Source organism: Solea solea, chromosome 6 (genome assembly GCF_958295425.1).
Source record: "Solea solea chromosome 6, fSolSol10.1, whole genome shotgun sequence".
Taxonomy (NCBI): domain Eukaryota; kingdom Metazoa; phylum Chordata; class Actinopteri; order Pleuronectiformes; family Soleidae; genus Solea; species Solea solea.
In genome coordinates this window covers 5,716,214-5,735,763 of record NC_081139.1, presented here as the reverse complement: position 1 = coordinate 5,735,763, position 19,550 = coordinate 5,716,214, and the positions used below count along the sequence as shown (strand labels likewise).

The following is a 19,550-nucleotide window of genomic DNA, read 5'->3' as shown; positions in this document are numbered from 1 at the left end:
GTGGTCTTTACAGTAAAGAAGCAGGACGGAGCAGCGGCCATGGAGATGCAGCCTCTAAAGAGTGCTGAAGGTGGAGAGTCTGATGAAAAAGAGAGGAAGAAGGTGTCCATTTCAAAGAAGGAAAAATCTGTGCTGCAAGGGAAGCTTACCAAACTGGCTGTCCAGATCGGCAAAGCAGGTAAACTGCAGCAAACTGCTCCTGGTCCATCTCTTAGTCATGGCATTTAAATCAGGGACAACAAAGTCATGAACACTCATCCTCTCCATCAAAGCATCAAAGTGACGAGTCGTCGTCCAGGGATCAACTGAGATTTTATGATGCAGTTTGTTCACTTCAACTCACAACTATTGCATTTCATCATCATCATCATCATCATCATCATCATTTGTCATCATTTGTCATTTAGCTTAAAACAGTTTATGGAGCCAGGAGTTCAAATACACTTGTACATAACAGATCTGTACCGCCAAGCGGTTTTAGTAGTTTTAGAAGCCCACACACTAATTTGCCCACACTGTAGGTGTCCTCCCAGCAGCAACATAGTAGGATTTACTGTTAAACAAAATAGTAGCTGTGATTTGCAAATAGGATTAAAAGAACCTGGCTGCCATGTTGTTATTAAAGCTGCTGTTTTACTTTTCATGCAGTCAAGAGTTGAAGGCTTCGTAGTTTTAAGAGGCCCTGTTTTTTTTACTGTGTGCTGTTTTATCACGCCGTTGTCCTGAGTGATGGAATGAGGACATGGTGTCAGAGCAATGAAATACTGTGGCAGGATTAGTATACGAGCAAGCAAGATCATCTGGCGTTGCTGTGGCTATGGCAGAAAATATTTTGACTTAAGACTGCTTTGGACCTTTGACGATCTGGAATCTGTTGTGGGTATTTATGTGACTACACTTGGTCTGTATCTACCTGGCATCAGGTGTATCTAAGAAATAAGAAACATATATATATATATATATATATATAAACACATCACTAACTACATACAGTACATTTAAATGGCTGCCTTTGCTTTATGCAGTTTGTTTCATCAGATTTCATTCGAGCAAAAAAAAAGATCAGTTTTCATTATGGTCCGTCTGTTCCATACACCCATTGTGCTTTAAGTTGCGGTAAATTATATGTTAATTAACATTCTATTTTTGGTGCTGTTCAATTGTATTGTGTTATACTGAGATGCTCTCACTGTATTACCTACCCTCACTCATTTAATGTATGTATTACCTAATTCCTCATCATAAAGAGCAACCCACTTTTAAAAGTCGGCAGGTAATCAGTTCAATGATGGATGTTGCATTATTTTGGAAATCCCCTGGACAGAGAGCAGTAATGAAATGGTTCTTGGCAAATTGTCTGGTGGCAGTCTAGGGTCTCTTTTCTGTATTTAAGGTCCTTCATGCATGTTATAATAATTATAAGTCTCCATGGGCTAAGATACTTAGAGCAAGATTTGGTCCCTGAGTGCTTCACTAACAGGTCAAATCACCAGCCAAATTTCCCCACATGGATCAGCAAACCCCAGAGTATTGACTCCTGTCAGATCATTAGCAGTATCCAATGAGATCATTTTTTATTTTTTGTATATTGTTGTTTCAGTGATATATAACTACTTTCTCAGCTGACATCTGTGTATCTTTTTCAGGTTTGCTCATGTCAGCCATCACAGTCATCATCCTGGTCCTGTTTTTCGCCATCGACAACTTTGTGTTGCAGAAGCTCGCTTGGATGCCAGAGTGCACTCCCATTTACATCCAATTCTTTGTCAAGTTCTTCATTATCGGTGTTACGGTGTTGGTGGTAGCTGTGCCAGAGGGGCTGCCACTGGCTGTCACCATTTCCCTCGCATATTCTGTCAAGGTTAGCAATTGCACATACTGTTCATGCACTATTGTACTATTCTGCCTCAGCAAATGCATGTACAAGTTTTTAGCATTTAAGTTGATCCTCTGAGTGTACTGAAGGATAAGCTGCTGTTTTCTTACATTTTGAAAACTGTGACTCAGGCCTACATTTTCCATTGATGTGTTTAAGTTTTGTGCTGTTTTCAGTTATTTTCAATTACCTTTTGGTTGAATTTCGAACCTCGAACACAATTAAACTTTTTTTTTCTTGCATACATGATAATTCAGTGTTTTTAATATTGTGCTGTGTTTACATAATGATACCTAAAAAAAAACAAGATTCGCCATTTGTTTTAAATATTTAAAACATTTAACATTTACACAAACTTTAATAGCATTGTGTTACCATGTTGTTTCCCACCAACAGAAAATGATGAAAGACAACAACCTGGTGCGTCACCTTGATGCCTGTGAAACGATGGGCAATGCCACAGCTATCTGCTCTGACAAGACAGGCACACTAACTACCAACCGCATGACGGCCGTGCAGATTTACATTGCAGATGTGCACCACGAAAAAATCCCGGATCCTGGAGTTCTGCCTCCCAAATCACTAGACTTAATGATCCATTCAATCGCAATCAACAGCGCCTATACCACCAACATATTGGTAAGTTACATCAAATGCAAGCCAATGTTGAGTTAGGAATTTACTTCAAGTGTTGGAAAAAAACTGACATAACGAACATATTTTAACTGTTAACTGTTACCTCACCATGTAGGTCATGTTTTTTGCCAAATGTGGCACTCTCTGTGAAACCTGGGCACTATTTTAAGACATTCTATAACACTTAATCCTATTTAGATAAGACTAAGATAATATTTTAGTTTCCTCTGTTTGCGTGTGTGTGTTATATGATTAGAGCAGCTAAGAAACAGTGAGACAGTTCTGCAGTGTTCTTCTTGAGTGAGAAGGCAGTCGATGTCCTTGCCTGCTGCTTTAGATTCATCAGACACTCACTCAACTTGTCACCTTGAGAATGGTTGTGTAATTTTGTCTTATCTCATATTCAGAGCATTGCAGACAGTAATCAAATCTAGTATGTCTAAGATGGTCTCTTGTTTACTGCGGATGCATCAGAGGAACAATTCTCTGCATCCAGTAGATACAGTGTGTACATAGGCCGACTGTTGTATTATTTAATCACAGACTCCGAAACCTGTCATTCGCATACGTTTTCAGATCTAACAGATCTAAAACAGATATTAGATTAAAAAAGCATTGTGGAAACATATCCAGAAAAGAGAAGATCACCAAGATAAGGATGTGTGTACAAACACATGCATGTTTATGCAGCTATTATTCTTAGGAAACTGCATTGACTACCATGCAGACTAACCCTAACCTATTTTAGACAGCCCAAACAAAGCCTTTACCCTAACCTTAACCATAATCATTAATGCCTAACCCTTACGTTAACCTAACCACAATTCAATCTTAGCCCTAAACTTAACCATTAGGACCAGGTTTTGGTCTCCATAAGGACTACTGGTCCTGGTCCTCAATATTTATGCCAGATAAGAGTTAACAAATACACATACAGAGACACATACATGCAGTATTGTGCAAAAGTCTCAGGACACCACCAGCTTTGTTCTCTTGCTCTCATGCACATGTTACAATGAGTTTAACCCATGCTACATGTGTATGTAATGCTCATGCATGGTTTGAAGAAACCTGGACCTTTTTCACAGCAGATATTTGACATGAAATACAAACACAGGTTTTACCAGTAACATTAATTTGTGTTATTGTTCATAGTGATGGCAGGTCACACTAAATACTCTCTTTTTGTTATTTGTTTTTGACAAAAAATTGTGTATAAAGTGACTGAGAAATAACTATACTGGAGGGTCATTATAGCACTGCCAAAACAACAAATCTAATGATGTCCTACGAATTTGTACAGTACAGAGCAAACAGGACAAATCCCACGGATTTGATGTCCTCCCCAAAATTACAGCCTCAGAATGGCTAAAAAAAAGAGTGAGATACTCATTGGATTTCTAAAACGGAGAGCTACAGATTCCACTATTAGCTCTGATTTGTTAGACATGCAGCTGATAGAAACAGGCAATGTAGTTACCTCAACTTTGCCTTATTTTCCCCTTACCACAGCATTTCTCTGCTATTAACAAGATGTTATCCTCTCTGAAATACCTGGAGGAATGCTGTGCAGCATTACATCAGACGACTGTACCTCAATAGCTGCTTAGCTCATCGGAATTAAGCACCAGCAGAGAACAGCTTAGACTTGGTGGCACTTTTAGACCCTTTTTAATTTCATTCATAAAGGAGGTTACCTCAAGCATGACAGTGGAAGTTAAACTTATGGTAAACTTTTAATGATATCAGCTTATGTAACCTTACTTTTGTGACCTTCCATTTACAATAATTAGCATAGATGCACACAGTAAATACATTTTAATTCATAAATGGTGCATGGTACAGTACATGTTGACATGGATGTATTTTTTTCACTGAGCGCTCTAAATTGGTGCGAAGAAAACAAACAAACAAGCAAAAAGCAAATTGAAGAAGGGCAGATCTAATTATGGAAAGAAATGAACTCACAAAGCAAGACGCAAAAAGGGAAAATTCTGAGGAATATTTATTGGATCCCTTCTTCCCTTCCCCAGCCAACCCCACTCCCAAAGCACCACTACTGCAATATGCTGGCTGGTATGTTCTTATATAAGAGGCCAATTCCTGTGGGATGCTAGGATGGCTCTGCAAGTCTTTGATGGCCACCACACAAAGGCAAATAGGCAGGCTTTGATTCTTATATCAGTCCCCTTACTACCTCTCTGGCTTCATAATACAGCTACTTGTATAGTTCTGCTTCCTCTGTCAGCACAAAGTGTAGAAACCTTCTGCTGGAGGGAGAAATGAATACACATGTTTTATGCATTTACTAAACCTGGCACATACACAGTATATGCACACTCCACAAATAAATTGTCAAAGTGGTATCATGTTTATACAAAGTATTTTTCCTTACATTTTAGTTAATAGTAAACTCAGTTCACAATATGAATCATAGGGATTTCTTACTATTTTCACTTCCACTACTGGAACACTTGATATTATTTGATAAGGCAAACCAGACATTTCCAAGAAATGTTCTTGATGAATGAATCACAACTTAAGTTCATGTGTGTTATTAAAACATATAAATACTAATCTTCAGTTGATGGTTGAAAAAGAAAAATATTTGAATTCAAATAAAGTTCTCCTGACCCAGTTTCTGGGTTTTTACCTGCATCATAAGCTTGTGTATTACATCTGAAAATTCTGAAAAGGGCCCACATTAGTACAGTACATACAAACAAGTATATCAAACACATCTGTTTTCCCTGGATACACAAGTGAGGGAAAGTGTAAAGTGCAGATGCACACACACACAAACCAAAGTCACATCTGTCATATCAACCATAGAGACACTGTGCATGCTGGTGTGTGTTTAGCACATGTGTTTTGCACAGCTGTGTGAATGTCTTGGGAGCTTGTGTTGTCTCAACACACACACACACACACACACGCACAAACACACACACTCTGTGACACACAGACAGTTCACGCTTCAGTTGTGTAGTTTACATGCATTCGAAAAAGAATAGACAGGATGTATCTGGTGTTAAAATACGAAGATTTAAATAAATGCTCCTGCTTTGTCTCTTCTCTTCTCTTCTCTTCTCTTCTCTAATACACATGAAAATGCTTTACATGTAAGGTTACGGATAAATATTATATGTTGTATTTCATGTTTACATGATCTCGGTGTGTGTGTGGTTGTTTTAGAAAAGAAATCTAATATCTGCAGCACTGGGGCAAATAAATAATACATTATTTGAAGGAAATAAATAGAGGGAATAAACAGTCAGAGATGGAATTTGAGAAAGAAGATGAAAGAACTTGTACAAGAAGTGGAGCTAGGAACCACTTGTCCTCATCATGGACCGTGCTGCTGTATCACTGCCCTCCAGCAAGCACGCCTCCAGTCCCTAGCCCAGTTGGCTGGTACATTCATGTGGAGAGCTAGAATGTCATCCACTCCTATGTGTAAAAAGAGAACAGGAGGAAAGGGGAAGAGAGTAGGGATGGCATGTAAGAAACTGAGGAGCCAGACAGTGACAAAGAGGAGAAAGACATCTGGACTGGCAAAAGGACTGGAGCAAGCAAAAATGAGAGAAACTAAGAGAAAAATGATAGATGGACAAACCACAAAAAAATTCAACATGAGGACCAATAGTGTTGTAAAAGGGGAGAAGTGTAAAAAGAATAAGAAAGAATCTGGAGAGGTAGTGATCAAGAATGAGGGAAGGAACAGGAGGGATGGATTAAGGCGAGCCCAGGGACGAATAGGAAGTAAAGTTGCCAGCTCTCCCTCTGGCATATGTCCTTGCCTGCGGGTGCACCAAAGGACCAGTGAGAGGGCATCTGGTCCTTCACCAAGGACATGCCAACGGTGGCCGATTCATGCCAACACTGCACATCTTATGCCAGCAACTGTTGTTGTGCGTAGAAAACCCATGTGAAGCAGAACCGCTGCAGAAAGTCAAACTAAATAAGTTGGTGGTATTTCTGTCTGCCACATGCCAGGCACACAGTACAAAAGGGTTTCATATCCTCTCTTTATTAATCACAGAAGCAATTTGGGTGTAAGTGTGTTAAACAATGTGGGAAGTGGGAAAACAGTACAAGTCTGACGCCAGCAATGACACTGGTGTCGTGCCTGGTACCCTTTTAAATAAAGAAATGATAATGTGATCTCACACGAGTCACAAATAAAGCCTAGCATACATAACTTGAAATTCAAACAGACACACTCTTCAGCTTTATTTGTTGATGAAGCAAGGGAAATTACAGTACAGTAATTACAGTACAACCACAACAATAACATAATAACATGTGCAATAAAACCATAGACATGTGCAATAAAACCATAGACATGTGCAATAAAACTGTAGGCGTGTGTGTGTACCTATGTGTGTATATGTATGTATATACATATATGTATATATGTGTGTATGTGTATATGTATGTATGTATGTGTATACATGTAGATGTGTATGTATGTATATATATATATATATATATAGGTGTTGTGTGTATGTAGGTATACATACATATATATAGCATGGGTCACTTTCATTTTTATTTTCATTTTTATTTTTATTTTTATTTTTATTCTTATCTTATTTTATTCTACTCTCTATTTTTAACAGTGCTGTGTGTGGATGCTGGAGATGTTAATTTCCCCGAGGGAACCTCCCAAAGGGATTAATAAAGTCGTCTGTCTGTCTGTCTGTCTGTCTGTCTGAAATTAAAGAGGCAACTTTCGTTTTGGTTTTGGTTCCTGTTTGTTCACGATCTTAAAGATGCAGCTGTCTGAAGAGATGAATGAGTGAACACAATTCTATTTTGAATACAGAATAATGCAGTTGCTAAACTCCATCCCAGTGACTGAATGAATAATGTAGTGAAATCGAGGTTTATAGGGGAATATTATAAACACACAGAAGGTGTTTTCAATTACATAACACTGTCTTATCCAGTTTTACCACAGTAATGAAAACAATTTGTCAATTTCAGCTATAAGGGATAAGCAGGGAAATAAGTGGAACCACTCCCACATGACAAAATAATGCTTCTAATGCTCTTAGTGAAAAAACGTCCCAAAGGCAAAATTTGTGACAACATGACTTTTTAAGATAGATGCTGATTAGCAGGATGACAATTTATGCAGATTATGATTAAACATATACATATACTAAGATTATACATATACATCGCCAAAACAATGAAAGATTGTGTTCAGCGAAGTGAGGATTTAAACCTATAATACATCCTGTGCTGTACAGGTGGTCATGTACATTTATTGGTTTAGCTTGTTGTTCGTCTGTTGTTGGAGCCCATTCTCCCAAACAGTTAGCAGATGAGATCATTTGTTCCATCCCCTCATTAACCAATGACAGGCAGTGTCTTCCTGATGTAATCACTGGTCATTAGGAACAGGCATTAATTCTGTTATTTACTACAAACTCTGTATAAAGTATTTATACCCTTCTGTGTCGAGGAGACACACAGCTGAACATTATCCAGATATGTCCAATTACCAGGTGACCATGGGCAAGTGCTCTGATAGGGTTTTAATGATTAATGAGGTTTTTGATGACTTTTACTTGATTATAGCAGCTGCAGCTGACGGGACAAGATTGCCTGAGCACGAATGAAGAAATTGTCGTTGTTTCTTAAGAAAAGATTTTATTCAAAATACTGAGCTCTATCAGTCGCTGAACCAGATTTTCAACAATACTGGACAGACTTAAACAGAGAAATAGAAAACCGGACCTTTTAGTTATTATGTTGCCCAAAATTACAAAACGCCTCAGACTCTGTACAGGATTCATAATAACACGCACTATTTTTTAGATCTGTAAGTTCAGATAATGAAATGAACAACAACTGAACAGATGTTACAAGTGAAAAAGTAAAATTACAACACGGGGAAATCCTTTAAATCTTTAAGTAAGTCACCTCACCAAAAGGCACATTAACACAGTTAATTATTCGCATCCACTGACAACATCCATTCCTAATTGTGATTAACTGCCCATGTGACAAGAGCCAAGTGAGAAAAACAACAATAGAGAAAGTAAAATCCAAAAAGTCAAAATGTCAAACTGTCCTTTTGAATCTAAACTCAGTTGGAGGCTTCGAGGCTTTCGAGGCAGAATAACAAGCCTGCACTCAATCTATTTTGGGAGTAAATAGCACAGTGTGAAGGTGTTTGTTTAGTGGCAAGTCAGAACTCAAAAGCATTATGTTCAGTGTGCTTTTGACATAGTGTGTCTGTGTGTGTGTGTGTGTTTTAAATAAGGAGAGTGTACCTGACAAGCTGTTCTTATGCTGAGAGTGAAGGTGTTAAATGTACTGAGTTCTTATACTGTAGGTTCTCTAGAGCAGGAACATAGGACACAAGCTGTCACCTATCTACCTCAGTTCCACCTAATAGAGCTCTTAAATCAGATTGAACTCTCCTTTTTTTTATATTAGCATCATACAACAACACCAACAGTTCACATGTTTTAATAATGATTTGTGACATTATTTCACTGAACAATTGTGATCATTTCCAATTAAAATGACACAGTTTATCAACTGGTAGGTTCTCTGACAGCACATGCCTGCACTGACACTAAAACCTGGTTCATCATCCAGAGCTGTTCATAGATGTTAGTACTTTACATGTGGTTTGTATATTTTTTTTAATAATGATTTCTGCATTATTATTTTTATTTTATTTTTTTTATCCTGGATCTATCCACCCACTTTAATTGGATTGTCTCCAATCATTTTTCAAAAGAAAGAAAGAAAGCACTTTATTGTTCATTGTTCACATAAATGATGGTGAACTGAGTTTATTTGGGTTTCAGAAAAGAGGAAAAGTTTCAAGCTGCTGCCTCATACCTGCAGTAATTATACTTGTCATATTTTATTAGTTTCAAAAAATTAACTAATAAGCAATTTTTCCACTCTCAGATAATTTGTTGCTGCCTTACTTCCTTAACCAGCCATACGTCTTTGATCAGCATTTCAAGTGAGCAATGCTGAACATCTTATTAATCCCCATCAGCATGAAGAGTGTGATTATATGAAGAGGCATGTCACGAAAAATTACAGCAGATGAGGATCAGTGTCTTCACTAGTCAGTCAGTGTGTGTGTGTGTGATATATCAACAATAATGGGAGCTGCATTTTTAAAGACAAAAAATCCTGAATGCTTATGATATGAGGGGGAAAAGAGTGAGTAAATTGAGTGCTGCTTGGGAAATATGAATAAATATGGACTGGAAAAGATAAAATGGGGAACAGAAAGATTAAAGCACATGTGAAGTGTGATGAGTAAGAATCCTGTGAGAGAATCAGAGCCAAAGAGTAAGAATCCCCAAGAGCACACTCTCCTCCCCGAGTCTCTACTTACAAGTGTGCTTTGCCCAGTGTTACGATGGCAACACTGAATCTTCCACAGGCCGACCACATGCTCACACTTGCACACTTGCGAGAACATTAAGTCTGCAACTGAACACACAGCACAGATTTGAACAGATATCATACTCTTACATGCTTGGCTGGTAATAAAAAAGCTCCTGTGACTTCTAAATCACTGTGAAAAGATTATTGTTTATCAAGTAAAAAAGTATTTTTTATGATACTGTATGGCCCCAGCTTTTTCAAAGGCAAAGATTTGCTGCTGCTTTGCTTTCTCAAAGCAGAAAGAATAAAATAAGCATGTTTTATATAGCAGATTAATTACCATATATATATATGTTGTGTAAAAAAATGCTTCACATACGGTGCTGAAGGCTTGCGATCTGTGTTGTCGTGCAGACACGATGACAGTAAGATGTTTACTGAACCGTGGAAAAACCCAGTTCCAAATGTACAATTACAGTCTGCAAAGGGTTGAGCCGCATGCCTGAAATAAGAACATCCAAATCTGATTCCATCTATCTCATCTCCAAACCCTCCCACACAAAGCAACCCTTTCACCTGCTAGCTGGTTAATTATCACAAGCTGCTATTTCAGCTTCTTATTTGGACGCACTACACTAAAGCATTATATGAAAAGAATAGTTCATGGGAAAAAAGGATATTCCTCAACCTGAGATGGAAAACCTAGTGGAAAAAAATGCAGACAAACTAGAGGTACAAATGTATAAACTGTATATTGCAAGAAAAAAAACCTAAAAAAAAAACGTTCTTCTGCCTCTCTCTAGCCCCCAGATAAAGAAGGTGGTCTGCCGAAGCAGGTGGGAAACAAGACAGAGTGCAGCCTACTGGGATTGGTTTTGGCGCTGAAGCGGGATTATCGGACAATAAGAAACCACATGCCAGAGGAAATGCTTTACAAAGTCTACACCTTCAACTCTGTCAGGAAGTCCATGAGCACTGTCGTCAAATTGCCTGATGGGAGTTTCCGCATGTACAGCAAAGGAGCCTCCGAGATCGTGCTTAAAAAGTGAGTCCATAAGATGATACATATCTACAGTACTAATTACTAGTCTAGCTATTAGTCTAATGGACTTCTATGTTTTTATTACACATATAGTAAATAACTCCATTTTGAAGAGCTTAACGTATTTGAGAGCACATCCTATTGCACACTCTCTCTGCAAGGATGAGTTTCCACTGCCAGGTCACATAATTGTGACATTTTGCACAACAACGGATGAGTAATTATGAGACAAATGTGAGAGGCTGTAATGAAGCTTCCCTCATCCACTGAAGGAGCAAGAAGGCATTTTCTTTAGAGCCTGAACAATATTATAAAACACATTTTTTATGTTACATAATAATTACATCTGTTTGGCTGTTATAGTGTGGATTTAACCGTAATGCCATTTGCAAGAAATCAGTTGTGTGTTTTGAACTCCTACTCCCACTCCTACCTACAGATGCAGCCATATCCTGAATGAGGTGGGAGAGGTGAGGGTTTTCCGTCCACGGGACAAGGATGATATGGTGAAGAAGGTGATTGAGCCTATGGCATGTGACGGCCTGAGAACCATCTGCGTGGCATACCGTGACTTCGCCAGCAATCCTGAGCCACATTGGGATGACGAGGGCAACATCCTCAGTGACCTCACAGCCATCTGTGTTGTTGGGATAGAGGATCCTGTCAGGCCAGAGGTAGAGTGGGAAATATTTTGGTTACAAACCGGGAGCAGTAGATGTCCACCACATAGTGTCACCTTTGTGTTGTTTGTCAAACTGTGAATGAGTGTCATCTCCTCTATCCAGGTTTTTGTAACTTTGCCAGGAACTTTGCCTTGAGATTTTGCAAACAGGGAGGGTGTGCTGTGTGCAAAGATAGTCTGCACTGTAAGTGCGTGCCTTCTCAAAGTGACAAGGATGCTAATAAATGACAACATGTCATAAAATATATTAAAGCAACGGACTGAGAAAGTGAAATGTAAATGAAGATAAGTAATATACACATAACAATGAAGCTGCTGACGGCTTTGGGCTGTAAAACATTTTTATTGAAGTTTCTATCAAGAAAGGTTTTAAAAAAGAGAAGCAATGTAGTCCCCTAATTATATAAACCTGATCCTTATCTTATGTTTGAGTAACTTGGACCAACACAGCAGTTTTCTTGTTACTTTTCTTGATTTCAGAGATGTTATACTTCATTTCCGTAATCCATTTCATTGGATTTTAGGTAGATTTAGCTTTACTGTAATCACACTCTTAAATTCTCCTTAATTCACATCAAACTTGTGAATGAACCTCAACTTTCTGAATTATGGATTTCAGTAAAGAACATTCCCCCATTCCCCCTTTTGCATTTAGCAATAGTTGGCTGTAACACTAAGTTTCTTTTGGTGCTTTTATCTCTGTATTGATCATGGTTTGAGATCAAAATGTGGTGGAGACATTGGTGACAGCAACAACCTGTATAGTTAACTACATACAGTATTTGCTATTCTTTAGAATTTGTTTAGCACAGTTGATGGTAACATAATCCAATTAACTGTATTGTCAAAAAATATCCATCCATCCATCCGCTTTATCCTCCACATGAGGTTTGTGTGGGGGGCTGGTGTCAATCCCAGCTGACATTGACCGAAAGGCGGGGTACACCCTGGACAGGTTGCCGGTCCATTCAAATTCAAATTTTAAAAGCAATTATTCAAATTGTTCAATTCAGGCTCAAATTGGGTGATTCACATTAAGATATAAAGAATTCAAATTCAGTTCCTTATGGCACTCATTTTATCCCATAATGTGTGTGGTTAAAAAAAGTATACCGTAGGAAAATTGACCTCATTTGACAGCTTCTGTGCAGGTACAGCTAAGTTAACTGACTTCTACATTATTCAGCTACCTCCTTTCATCTTTCTTTTTTCTTCCACCCCCCTCCTCATTCTTTGACAAGGTCTCTCATTCAACCTCTCCCCATCATCTAGTCTTCTTTCCACCTCTCCCTGTATTATAGGGTTTAGTTTTCACATTTCGCTAGGTGCTCTATTTCTTTTGACTTTATCTGTCTGTCCTCATTTTCTCTTTCTCTTATCTTTCTCTCCCTCCCTCTCTCTCTCCATCCTCCTGTCTCTCTCTTTTTCTATGCACCTGACACAGTTATGTAAGCATCTGAACATTGGTGGATAAATACAGGGAGAAGAAGCACAAAGAGAAACCATCATTGTCCGGATGAGTAATCAAACAATCATATAACAATGAAGATAGAGAGACTAAGTGGAGAGAAAATTGCAACTGTATTATTTAAGGATGTCATATTTAAACGCAAACCACCTCCATAGTGAACTTTAAACATCCAAATTGCAGGACAACTTTGACAGGGTCGTTGAATATTTGACATTTTTAATAATCGATGTGGAAAAGCAGTGCATTACTGTACAACACTGTTGACTGGTCAATACTGGAAATTAGATGATTTTTTCCCCCTCTCCTAAAAAGGTCACATGCAGTCATAAATGTGTTTTGTTTTGTTTATTAGTCTCTAATTTCTTCCTCCAGAATGCAATGTTCTTTTAATAACTGCATGGCTGCTCTGTTTGACTGCCCCTGGAGAGACAAGAGAAGCGAGGAGGGAACGAGAGATACAGACCGAGAAAGATAAACAGATTCACAATGAGATTCACGTCAGAGGGAGGAGGGGAGTGCAGGAAGAAGCAGACGGGTACAAGGAGGGAAACAGAGAAAATGAGAGTGAAACCAGATCCATAGTGGAGGCTTGTTTTTCAGTCTCACCTACTAGCCTCTTACCCTCTCCCTCTGTCGGACCTGACTGTATTTTTAATAAGTGTCTGCTCTTGTCCTCTCCTCCTCTTCTCTCTACCTCCTCTTTTAGTGTTATTAGTCAAACAGAGCACTGGGAATCCAAAAAGAAAGCAGAGTAAACCAGACAGCGGGGATGACAGACAGGCAGACTGCAAGTTACAGTTAAGAGGTCTTGACTCCAATGTTATTGGACACTATTGAGTCAGTTACCAATAACCTCTCCTTACTGCTGTAGATGTTGGACTATAGCCATTCACCTTTAAAAAACACATTTATCTTATAAAGGACCTGCTGTCCTCCACCATGTAGATTTAGTTTGTTATCCACTCCCTGTTAAATTAGTTAAATCCTTCATGTTTACGTGCATGAGCAGCTTCATTTAATGTACAGGTCAGTACGTGTACACGATTCATGTACCATCAATCTACTGTATGTTACACTGTGTGCCTGTATGAGCACAATTATGCTCCCATGTGTATATGACATATGCTCAAGTGTTTGTGAAGGGAAGTGGAAAAAAATGCATATTTCTGCCTATATGCATGAGTATGTGTGTGTCACAAAGTGCAGGTCGGTGTGTGTGCAAATGAATATGAATACTGTATGTGCACACATTTGTATATGTGTGGGTTTGGAGTTCAGTGCTCGCCCACACTGACCTTCATCAGGAGGAAGACATGTTTCTGAATTCATACTCTCCTATGCCTTTGCTTTCTGTTTCTACCACAGATCATTTTCCATACAGTCATATTTTTCTTTATTAGGCTACTGTTTAGAGAGGAAGGATAATTGCTACATTATGCACATTGATAATGAAACAATAACATGGTATAACCATAACATGGCTACATTATCAATCCCCTTCATATTAACTATTGGCCATATGAAAGTGCTTTTTTGAAAGACATCTTTCACCTATCTCTGCAGGTGTGACTGTCCAACACACATCATGCTGTTAGCGGATCACTCTCACCTCTGTTGTATTGCTGTCATATTGTTTTCAGCTTCGCCGGACAACCTCTAAAAAAAATATACTGAACACTTTCTTAGGTGCCCGACGCCATCCAGAAGTGCCAGCGTGCAGGCATCACTGTTCGCATGGTGACAGGAGACAACATAAACACAGCCAGGGCCATCGCCATCAAGTGTGGTATCATCCACCCAGGAGAGGACTTCCTCTGTATCGATGGCAAAGAGTTCAACAGGAGGATCCGCAATGAAAAAGGAGAGGTACTGTAGCTGCTGTCAGTGTGAGTCAGAGAGCAAGAGCAGCTGAGAGAAGAGAGTTTAGGTAAGAAAAGAGAAAGAAAAACTGCAACTCTTTGTTCTCCTATGTCTGTGTGTGTGTGTGTCCAGGTGGAGCAGGAGCGTATTGACAAGGTTTGGCCTAAACTGCGAGTTCTGGCCAGATCCTCCCCTACTGACAAACACACACTGGTCAAAGGTAAAAGTTACATTTTCTGATTCATTGCTGATGAAATCAAACTGAACTGAAAAGAGTTTTGTTAAAGGAGTGAACAGTATTTTGATGAAACCTTTCTTGCTTACCCGAACATACAAAGATCCCTTTTGAATGATTTTGCTTCTTTATTTCTGATATTAACTCATTGTGCATGCACCTGTGTGCGTGTGTGTGTTTGACAGGAATTATTGACAGCACAATGTCAGCGCAGCGGCAGGTGGTAGCTGTGACAGGCGATGGGACCAATGACGGACCTGCTTTGAAAAAAGCGGATGTAGGCTTTGCCATGGTAAGCAGCCCCTTCAATTATATTAGTCCTATTTTTGCTGGTCGCTTGATTTGTTGAGACACTTGTGAGACACAACACCCACAGACGTCTTCCTCACCTCTGCAGTATGCAGAAGGTAACTTCTCAGGCACTGCCTCAGGCTGTCTAGATTACAAGCGCCCCCTAGTGGATTCTGTGGATTCCATAGCTCTGAGTGTCCCTGCAGCGGAATAACTAGACTTTTCAGAGGGGCTGCTAAAAATAAAACAACGCACTGTGTTGTTTGTAGATTCCTCTGTTTCTGCCCCACTCATTCATTTGGTTCATGAGCAGCATCATTTACTTCTTATTCTCTCAATAGCATAAAGCAGTTATGAGTCTTTCCTATGAATCATTCAGTTAAGGGTAATTAACCCTTGAGTGAAAGCACCACCTATCGTTTTACATATATGAAATTATTTTACACTGACTGGATGTTATTAGCACTACTATTTGTGACCTGGTCCGATTCACCATCTTTCCACATACCCTCAGGCAACTACGGAAGTGAGACAACCAGCTTTGTGCAAATCTTTGCCTACACTGGTTCATTGAAAGTTCTTGTTAATAAAATGAGCTGATCCAGTCCACCTTCCATCTTTGCACATATCCCCGGGCAGCTGCAGAAGTGGGGGCATGTGAGAACACGAGTGTGGTCCTTGTGAAAGTATTTCGTATCCATAAACTATGAAAATCGTTGTCTCTCTGTCCTACACTGGTTAATTAAAATCACAAATCATGACAAAATTCTTCCTGTACCTTACAGTCCAATTTATTTAGGTTTCTGTGTCGTATATAATCCACTGTGGTGTCCTGTTCTCTCTCTCTAATTGCACCATGTTTATACTTTTTCAGGGGATTGCTGGAACTGATGTGGCCAAGGAGGCATCAGATATTATTCTGACTGACGACAACTTCAGCAGCATCGTCAAGGCGGTCATGTGGGGCCGAAACGTCTACGATAGCATCTCTAAATTCCTTCAATTCCAGCTCACTGTCAACGTTGTCGCTGTCATAGTCGCTTTCACTGGTGCCTGCGTCACACAGGTCAGATGGTGTGAAAGAGCTTATAATTTATGTGTGTGTGTGTGTGTATACATGTTAGGAGCTGAAAACAGTACCTGGGAAGATGTAGATTTAGAATTCCTCATGTCACCTATTTTAAATGGAAAGGTTACAAGGAAGAGGTCTTTGAGGTATTATGACATAATGATACCATTTAAACAAATAAGTTCAATTGTGCTCTCTGGTGGTGGCTGTCTTTTCCTTACAAGCTTTCTCTTCAATAACCTTACAAGGAGAAGAAGAGGTAGAAACAATAAACCATGAACATATCCATCAGTGCAGCTGATGTACAGTAACTGTCACTTGTTGTGTTTTGCATGTTCCAGCTGGAAGAGCCACAAAAACACGAACAGAATTAGCATAAATGATAGAATAATACTGTAATGTAATGTCTCATATAAAAGTTTATCTTGAGTCTTAAGGATTATACCTGACCTTCTTGCATGGCTAATTCAAAGTAAAAGCACACATTCAGAGAAACCTTCTCATAAAAGGGAAGTAATTAATCAATACTTGCTTTTCACTTCTGGTTGCATTACAGTTATTGTCTTATCACACGTTTCCTTTCATTTCTTCAGGACTCTCCTCTAAAGGCAGTGCAGATGTTGTGGGTGAACCTGATCATGGACACTTTTGCCTCCCTGGCCTTGGCAACCGAACCTCCCACTGAGTCTCTGCTGAAGAGAAGGCCATACGGGCGCAACAAGCCTCTCATCTCCAGCACCATGACAAAGAACATCTTTGGACATGCAGTCTACCAGCTCATCATCATCTTCACACTGCTCTTTGCTGGTATGGGCCGTAAACTCGCTCTGCAGTACACCAGAGATTCTGTATGCTAGTGATGCAGCATTACGTCGCTCTTAAGAACATCAAACGAGTTGTTTCTCCCTGCAGGTGAACGGTTGTTTGACATTGACAGTGGCCGTAACGCACCTCTCCACGCTCCTCCATCTGAGCACTACACCATTATCTTCAACGCCTTTGTCATGATGCAGCTATTTAATGAACTAAATGCCCGAAAAATCCACGGAGAGAGGAATGTGTTTTATGGCATGCACAACAACCCCATCTTCTGCTCTATTGTTGTTGGCACCTTTGCAGTTCAGGTAAACAAAGCAAATATTTGAGTTGAAACTACTGAAAGATTTTTTTTTTTGTTGCCACACTGTTTGAGTCCAACTTAATCTTTGTTTTGTGTAGATTGTAATTGTGCAGTTTGGGGGGAAGCCATTCAGCTGTAAACCTCTGGACCTGGAAAAGTGGATGTGGTGTGTTTTCCTCGGCCTTGGAGAGCTCATTTGGGGACAGGTAAGACACAAATATTAATACCCCCCCCCCCCCCCCCCCGTGGTTCTCTTTTGATTTTATATTTTTCTTTATTTTCCACTTGTACAGCTCTACTATCAGCCTATCACTTTTTATATTGACCCTGTGTCTCTCCTCCTGTCTGCGTTAGGTCATATCCACAATACCCAATAGCAGGTTACGCTTCCTGCGAAGGGCCGGCCAGTTATCTAAGAAAGACGACTCACCAGAGGAGGACGCAAACGAAGACAATGAAGAGATTGACCATGCAGAGAGGGAGCTGAGGAGAGGACAGATACTCTGGTTCAGAGGACTCAACCGCATTCAGACTCAGGTGAGGAACAAGAAAGACACATGTTGTGATTTGCCGTTTCATCCCACGGAAACATTTGATTAGTTTTTATTCTTCATGGGGGAAAAAAGATCCTGAAGTTTAACATACAATGTCTGATTTTATTCATCAAGTACACTACAAACTTTACATTCAAACTGTGATTATTTTGTCTTCCTCTCACATTACCTTTGGCACAAGAAGAAATCCCAGACTGTGTTGTTGTGTTGTACATGTTAGTAACAGCCATAAAGGATTTTGTTTTCAAGATGACTTATTTAGGTGCATGAAGATGCAGTTTCCTCTTGCCGACCTTGATGTGAGCGCCAGTGTGGATCCCGTGGAAGATCGATGGCCACATCTCGACATCTGGTCACAGTCACAGAAACACTGTTATGAACTCTGCTGACCATCATCACTGTGATATTCAGGATGTTTTTGTCATTATGGTGTTTAATGACTCACTCATGGTTCAGGGTGAAACTATTCTGACATAGTGTGGTTACAGAAGCAGCCCGCTAAGTTAAGAATGTATATTTTACTTTAAAATGGAAACTATATTTTATATCAATTTATTATCCCAAGAAAGTCTGATTTATTTGTTTAAGAAGAAAACAAAAAGTTACAGCACAAACATCCATCACATAACACACATAACCCTCTATAACTAGTTGTGCACTTGGATTTATTATCCTCACAATTTGGCTTTCATCACAAATAAAATGATTTCATAATGGTTTATTCATAACCTGTCTACTGTATTCATCTGCGTACTGGATTGAAAAAATCTTTGAAGATGATGATATCACGAGACAGTGGCGGCAACTGTAGAGTAAATATAATATAGTTTTCATTTAATCTCTGAAATAATAGGATGGCTGCATCTGTAAATTATAAAAATCACATATTGACAGGTTTGAATTTGAAAGTGTCAGATCACCCAAATTTCTATCAGGTTTAAAAAAAAGCCCTGATTTTGTTTTTGGCTCTGTAAGCAGGTCGTCTCCTGTGAGTATTCACAGAAAGCTGAATATTGATTCAGGAGACAGATGTTGCTGTTAAATTTAATATTTAAGTTTAAAATGGAGTCTGAAAACACCAGGAGATAGAAAAGTACATTGTATAGTTTGTAATTTGGGTGAACTGACTATTCAGGGTTACTATTTCCCAATATCCCAGTTATCTAAGTTATTAAAGTTTTCTGATTCTGATACGACACCCTGACATCGTGACTGAGACTCTTTGACCCCCCTCCCCCACACACACACACACACCACCACCCAGCCCATCAACCTGTGTTGTCATTTGGTCTGTGTCAGTCTGAGCAGCCATTTGTCCTCTCCTGTCCCGGTCTCCTCCC

At 39.3% G+C, this 19,550-nt stretch overlaps 1 protein-coding gene across 11 annotated transcripts in view; it reads left to right on the top strand.

Annotated features, from left to right (window-relative positions):
* Positions 1-19,550, top strand: part of atp2b2 (ATPase plasma membrane Ca2+ transporting 2) — a 97,335-nt gene that overhangs the window by 72,528 nt on the left and 5,257 nt on the right. For all 11 annotated transcript variants that reach the window (XM_058631025.1, XM_058631029.1, XM_058631035.1 and 8 more), the window contains 13 exons: positions 14-178; positions 1,647-1,861; positions 2,273-2,515; positions 10,690-10,931; positions 11,368-11,602; positions 14,768-14,947; positions 15,074-15,161; positions 15,362-15,468; positions 16,342-16,533; positions 17,130-17,343; positions 17,449-17,660; positions 17,755-17,862; positions 18,011-18,193. In XM_058631025.1, coding sequence (XP_058487008.1) covers positions 14-178; positions 1,647-1,861; positions 2,273-2,515; positions 10,690-10,931; positions 11,368-11,602; positions 14,768-14,947; positions 15,074-15,161; positions 15,362-15,468; positions 16,342-16,533; positions 17,130-17,343; positions 17,449-17,660; positions 17,755-17,862; positions 18,011-18,193 — 2,384 coding nt within the window. The remainder of the gene's footprint in view (positions 1-13; positions 179-1,646; positions 1,862-2,272; positions 2,516-10,689; positions 10,932-11,367; positions 11,603-14,767; positions 14,948-15,073; positions 15,162-15,361; positions 15,469-16,341; positions 16,534-17,129; positions 17,344-17,448; positions 17,661-17,754; positions 17,863-18,010; positions 18,194-19,550) is intronic.